At 37.4% G+C, this 7653-nt stretch overlaps 1 protein-coding gene across 1 annotated transcript in view; it reads right to left on the minus strand.

The window, feature by feature from the left end:
* Positions 1-1530, minus strand: part of LOC126256750 (dnaJ homolog subfamily B member 12) — a 138968-nt gene extending 137438 nt beyond the window's left edge. Inside the window, exon 1 of the mRNA XM_049955506.1 lies at positions 1318-1530. Coding sequence (XP_049811463.1) covers positions 1318-1450 — 133 coding nt within the window. The 5' untranslated portion in view covers positions 1451-1530. The remainder of the gene's footprint in view (positions 1-1317) is intronic.
* Positions 1531-7653: the final 6123 nt, after the last annotated feature.

Raw genomic sequence — 7653 nt, forward strand, 5'->3', positions numbered from 1 at the left:
AAATGGTAGGGGACAGTCTCCATGCAACCACAGATCTTTCTCGAGCCCCACGTGCTCACCGAGTTGTCTGTTTTCAGGGTACATGCAGCACCTTGTGAAGCACAGCTGGATGCACAATGACAACAATGCCCCTAGCCTCCGCCCCCCCCCCCCCAGCTGCAATGTGTCAATTACCAAGTAATTTTAATAAAAGTATAACAGGCAAATTTGTTACCACAACCTTTATTGGCCTTTCATATTGTTAGCTTCACCAATTTCTAACCAAATTGTCTCCATATAATCTAACAAAGACCTCTAGCTACGCTACAGATCAATCTATCAATGGGGGGGAGGGGGTCCAATACTACACTTTAACCCCTTTTCATAACTGTATTAAACAATGCAGCCACATGACAGTGAAGTTCATTAATTCTGGATGCATCCAGTACAACAGAAAGTTATTAGATCCACAACGATATAAAGTAAATATGTTGTACGGAGCTGTGAGAAGATTTTGAAAGCTTCGATACTACTTACTTCAACAATATATTTTACGCAGGAATCACTTCAGTCCTTCTAAAGTAAAACAAAAATTATTTTGGCTGACTTACAGACATTATTTCCGAAAAAGTGAACGACTTGACTATTTGTTTGTAACATATACTGCCTAATGAGCAGGCTTCAACATCTTCACCTCACAAAACTTTACCCACCTCCAAATCAAGTAACACAAGCACTTTAGAAAAGAAATGGGAGGGGAGGGGGACTATGAAAAACAGAACCTGCCCATATTCCCTACCTCGCCCCTTCCCCAAACATCAGTTTAAAGTGGACTGCGAACAAAGACTTACATTGGCACTTTCACAAATACAAGTGATGACAAAAGTGAAATAATCACTCAAAAGTTCACGCACGAAAGTTTATTGCTTAAATATTCACACGAACATGTAACGCTCCAGCTCTCAAATTCTGACAGCTGTCACAATCGTCCAAAAAGCACGAGTGCTACAAATTATCTGAAAAAAAAAACACCCACACACAAGACGTCCAAAATTATGTCCAAGAGGCCTACACCCACAAAAATTTGTGTAGTACAATGAAGTAATTATAAAAGCTGCTATATCTCTCTACATAACTTACTTTTAAGAACTATGTAGGAATGATGCAAGCAGACGTCAAGCTTACCACCAAAGTATAGGTTAATCCAAAAAACAAAACGCATCGCGCTTTCATATCAACACCAATAATGTATATTCATTACACGGTCATACGGACGCACGGCACTTATGAATCATTAATTTCGCCTACTTCAAACATATAAAACATAACACCTCTCACCTTTGGCTTTTTGAGTTGGGTATAACCTCTCAGCTTTCTGAAGAAACTTTTCGGCTTTATCAAGTCTGCCCTCCGCAAGAAACTTAACTGCATACTCGATACACCTTTCTGCTTCATCCTTATTCCCATCCATGGTTGAAACAGTTCAACAACAATAATAACAAAATACAGACTTTAGAATTACTCCCCCATTACCTGCACACTCAGAGGTGTTTAAGTTCTAGGAAAACATATAATATCGTTGATTCTAATACTTTTCGATGTCATCGAAAATTCCTCGACACAAGTTTCAGATGACGTTCTGTCATTATATATTAACTACAAAACTTGAATCCATAGTAAAGCTATTTTATTACTATCAGACACATAAAAAAACACAGGAGTCGAAGGATCATGGCGCATAAAATTTCAAGTTCCCAACTGCTTTCAAATAAATGAATGAGTTTTAAGGAAATCAAATAGTTAACACGCTACCCTACGAATTAATAGTTATGAAAGTTAAATATTATTTACTTAATATTTTTATTTATTTATTACGTTCCGTCAAATCATGCTAGACGAAGCTACCTGGTCATGGAATGAGTCACTACACTTCAAATTTTACAGAAACCTTATAAGAAATTTTATTAACAAAAGAATTAATAAATCACGATTAAATAATGGTGATAAAGTATACCAATAAATAAAATATCACAGAGAAAAATTCTGAACTACTGCGAGGAGCTCCTGTACAAAACAGAGGATGGAGGAAGAGATTAGTGTTTAACTATCCGTCGACAGTGAGGTCATTAGAGACAGAGCACATCCTCGGATTAGGGAAGATAGGCAAGGAAATCGGACGTGCCCTTTCAAAGGACCCATCCCGAAATTTGCCTCAAGCTGTTAAGGGATACGGTATAGTGGAAAACCTAAAGCAGGATGACCAGACGCGGGTTTGAACCGTCGTCCTGCCGAATGGGATTCTAGAGTGCTAACCACTGTGCTACTTCGTTCGGTGTACAGAACAGGAGGAGTGTACCACAAAGCAACATGTCATCCTGACTTTGCATATTTGGGACTTACCACTCAGTTTTTCCAGTTCTGCTGAAAGATGACTGAAAATGAAATCTGCTGAAGAGCACACACATTTCTGAACAATGCTCAAGACTGATTCCCACTATACGACAACAACATGTAACGGAAGGTCAGGCGACATCACCGTCAAATGATCGAGTCTTCCCATAAATGGAACGTCAACATTAAATCAGTTCGCCTGGTTCATTATTGCTCATCAGAAGTGAAATACCATCCATGATACAAACGATTGGAATAAAGTATCAGAATTAAGTAAACGTCGTAATGGATCTTCTTGAGCGGTGAACTCCTGAGCGCTGAAACAAAATATCAAAACATCATCATTTATTAGCTAGCAAATATATATATATATATATATATATATATATATATATATATATATATACATCAAACATATTTATAAATGAATGCATAGAATCTGTTTAGCTTATCCAGTTTGTTTGTTTTCCCTAAGTAGCAAATAATGCAAGAGACAAACGTATTTTTTACTCCTTTAATACAGCCCACTTTACCTCTTAAAAGAGTAATTTAAGGACGTTCCCAAATCCATTTATGTTCTTATTTATACACAGTGTAGACATCTGCTCTGTTCATTAAGTATTATAAAATCTAAATCATTTTTCACTTTCAGATATCTGGCCTCTCTTGTGAAAGAACACTCACAGTGTAAAAATTGTTGAAGTCGTCTACACCTACACCCATACTGTGCAAACCATAGTAAAGTGTATTGTAGAGGATACACCCCATTTTACCAGTTATTAGGGATTTTCCCTTTCCATGGAATATGGGAAATGGGAAGAATGAGTCTGAATGCCTCTGTGCACACTGTGCTTAATCTAATCTTGTCCTCACAATCCCTATATGAGCTATCAGTAAGGACTTGTAGTATATTTGTGGAGTCCATAATTAAAACTGGCTCTTGAAATTTTGTAAGTAGGCTGTCTCAGAATAGTTTACATCTATCATCAGGGCTGTGATTTGTCAGTTCTTTTAGCCTTTCCATGACACTCTCTGAAGGTTCAAACAAACCTTTGACCATTTATGCTGTCCTTTTCTGTATACATTCAGTGTCCCCCATTAGTCATATGCATCATGCACACTTGAAAAATATTCTACGATGGGTCATATGAGTGATTAGTAAGCAATCTTCTTTGTAGAGATAGCATTTCCCTAGTATTGTAATAACTAACTGAAGTCTCCCACCTACGACTGTGCCGATGTTATCATTCTCTTTTATATCACTAGAAAGGATTACATCCAGGTATTTTTATGAGTTGAACAATTCCAAAGTGATTCATTGATGTTACAGACATAGGATACTACGTTCTTTCGTCCTGTGAAGCTCACAATGTTCCATTTCTAAACATTTCAAGCAAGTTGCTAATCTTTGCATCACTTTGAAATCTTATCAGAATCTGAATGAATATTTATTAGAGATAGCTGCATCATTTGCAAAAAGTCTGAAGTTACAATTACTATTATCTGCAGAGTCATTAATATACAACATGAACAGCAAGAGTCCCAACACACTTTTCTGGAGCATTCCTGAACTTACTTCTAGATGTTGATTACCCTTTATCCTGCATAACATACTGTGAGCTCCCCAGCAAGGCATGTTCAATCCAGTCGCAGATTGTGCATGATACCCTGTACCAGAGTCATTGAAAATTCGCAATGTGTCGTAAAATCAAAGCGAAATAATTAAATAAATCTCAATAAGACGCAAATTACGACATCTGCTATTATAAACCGAATGAGTGTGGAGCAAATCGGTTAAATTCCGATGTTAGCAGATGACGACAGCATCCCCCCCCCTCAGCCCCCCCCCCCGAAAAAAGAAGGCACCTTCGTCAGATTCAAACTTTTATTCACGAGAAACCTGAAACTTGATGTCCTGTTCCATTTCATTGACAACGAACTCTGTGTTGCCCCCATTTGAAATGCATACTGGAATGTTTTAAAATTCCAGCCATTTCATTGAATCAAGTGTGACTCTGTCTTACAGAGAGGATAACCAAATGCGTACCGTCAGCCTGTCTATTTTTCACTGAATGATTATTGAAGTTTGTCCTGAATGAGTCAGTTCAAAAATGGCTCTGAGCACTATGGGACTCAACTTCTGAGGTCATTAGTCCCCTAGAACTTAGAACTAGTTAAACCTAACTAACCTAATGACATCACACACATCCATGCCCGAGGCAGGATTCGAACCTGCGACCGTAGCGCTCTCGCAGTTCCAGACTGCAGCACCTAGAATCGCACGGCCACTTTGGCCGGCAATGAGTCAGTATTACCAACTATAAATTTCGGAAATGAATAGCCTTTATGTAAGGGTTGGCAGACTTATAAATCCAAGACACTAGAACAAAGGCCTACACAAAGTTCCCAAACCGACACTGTAGGTCAGTCTGATGGCCTTTTTCTGGGATAAAAATATTCTTGGTAAGTGTCCAGAGTTGCCCCAAATATAACACCATAGGAGATAAATGTATGAAAACAAGCAAATTAAAAAAGCCTTTGTATTGCAGTGTTTGAGACGATGAAGATTACTCTTATAATGAAGAAAGTAGCATTCAGTTTCTGCTTAAGATATTGAACATGAAATTTCCAAGAAAGCTTTCCGTCTACCTTCAGTCCTAAGAATTTAAAATAGCCTAATTCATTGGCTAATTGACAACTATGGAACAATACATTATTGCTTATAGTAAGAGAAACAACATATATTGTGTTATGTTTCAGTTAAAAATTAACCGGTTCTCTGAATGTTAAGTGCTGATTTTATCAACAACCCTGTAGAATCATGATTTATATTACATTCAACATTATTCAAAAAACACTTTTATCATCTGCAAAGAAAACAGTGTTGTTTATCTGTCATGTTGAGTTGCAGATCATCGATATAAAGGGTGTATCAGGAGGAATAGTCAGTATTCAGGTTTGTAAAATGAATCATTGCAGAAAGCAAAAAGGTTTAGTTTGCACAGATATATGCACAAATGTCTGTGCATGCAGTAGATCACTGAAATGTGGTTCCTTGTACGACACAAGTTCCTATCATCTCCTGACCTACCATCTGTCTGTGTAGATAAGAAACCTTAGCGGCTAGTGAGTATACTTTCGTAGCCTTGTAGTTTATTTCATTTATTCGGAAAGTGAAGAAATTCTGTTACAGTCAGTATTCGCAACTTATGTTGCAAGAAAAAGAAAAGAAAAAAGAAGTTGCAAACAAACCGCAAGAAAGAGAAAGACAGATCAAAATGGACTAGAGAGTGCCTGCTTATTCAAAGGCAGCTTTTACACATAAATTTACTTCATGAATTGCAGGGTAAACCCGACGACTCATGTAATTATTTGCAAATGAATTTGGAAATGTTTAATTATCTTTCTTTATACTCAAAAATACCTGTATACAGACAGCAGTTACCCCGCATGAGCAGGTGACAGTGACGTTAAGATTCCTGGCATTAAAAATGTGCTGTAAGGATCTGGAATTTTCTACTGCAGTTTCAAAACAAGTGATATCATGCCCAGTAATTGCGAAGCTACTTACGCTATCTCGAAGGATGGTCTCATGAAGACGAGTAAAGTACTGCACCTTGACTGTGATGGGCTGCAGACAATGTTTTTACAGTTTGAAATACAGTGTATTCATAAATGTTATATACATGGACAATGACTTATAGCGTAGTTTGTTTCTGAGCCTGTATCTTCAATTACCTGTCTGAAGTCTAGCGGCAACTTGTTAAGGACTTTTGCACCCAAATGTAAAACACCATTCTGAGCTCTAGACAGGTAGTCACAGTTTATCTGGAAAGTACTACCAGCACTGAATTCTACAGTTCACCTCTGAATCATTCTTGCTATGAACCATGTATCATGTTAGGAAGTAAAAATAGATGTAATTATCTGTCCCTGAAGGCACTGTTTCGAGATCTTCCATCATCAGCTGAACTCAGTATTCTGAATGTACTCTTCTTCAGCATAAATAGGGCCTACTTCTTTTTGCAACACTTTCACACAAGATCATGGCATAGTGCAGTACTGACTGAAAGTACGCTAGCAATCCCCTGGCAACAGATCGAATAGATTTTGGTACTTCCTGTGCTTGGATCTTTGTGGCAAACTCTCCGCAACAAGTTAATTTCTTTTTATCATTTCCTAGTTTGCCATAGGGTGAAGTACACGTAATTTCTCTATTAAAGAATTACAAGTAGCTACTTTCTTATCTCTACAGCTGTATTCCCTGTTTCACAAACATGTATGACTCCTATCCATTTCGATAAATTCAGCAATGAACTCTCTGTTGTATTGCCTTATATTTGCCATTTTGAATTCACTGTGCACACATAGACAAGAAACTTGGCTAATCAAATACATGGCACAAACACATTTCACATCCCCGATCTCTGGCGATTTGTGTCCACACGCTTCCCTATACAGATGTGATTTGACCTACAGATTTGATCAATTTTGCCAAACCTCCGATTCCAGCTTTCAGGTTTGTGTCCATCTCAATTCTGCAGAAATCTCTTGACATGCAACGATCTGTCTGTGCCAATGTCATGTGTGCACACATTTGTGCAGACAGATTGTCGTGTGTGGATGGGCCTGTAAGAGCTACGAGCTCTTCTCCACCTTCGATACTGGGAAAGAAATCTCTTCTACTTCTCTTCTCTTTACTTTCCATATTTTGGGAGACAGTGTTGTGGACCAAAACAATAAATAATGTCTCCCTTTTCAGTTCTTATGGAGATATTTCCTATTAACATTCATCCCGTAACACATGTTTCATTATTTTTAACTGAGATCAAATATTTTCACAATAATTTCATCCTGTATTTCACCCCCTTAGTAATGAATTTTCAAAAACATCGAAACACGTTTTTTGTTTCTAACTGAAAAGCCAAATACCTATTTCTGTACTTTTAGGTTTAAAAATACTTTCATAATGAAATATTTTCATGAAACATTTCATTCCCTATTTCACCCTGGCAGTGGTTGAATTTCCAAAAACACTGAAACACATATTTTTACTTTTAACTGAGAAGGCGAATACCAGTTTTCATAGATCTAGCTTTAAAAAGGCTTTAGTAGTTTGAAACAAATGCATTTCAGTTTCATTCGCTCTGCACGCCTTTCATACTTTATTAGTTTTGCAGTCTTTTCATCGTTTTACAATTGCAGTGGAATGCCAATATGGCTAGAAATTTTCTATAGTAATTTATACGCTGGTCAGTGAGTCAGTGAGAGAGGATTGGCACA

The sequence above is a fragment of the Schistocerca nitens genome, chromosome 1 (genome assembly GCF_023898315.1).
Source record: "Schistocerca nitens isolate TAMUIC-IGC-003100 chromosome 1, iqSchNite1.1, whole genome shotgun sequence".
NCBI classification, from domain to species: domain Eukaryota; kingdom Metazoa; phylum Arthropoda; class Insecta; order Orthoptera; family Acrididae; genus Schistocerca; species Schistocerca nitens.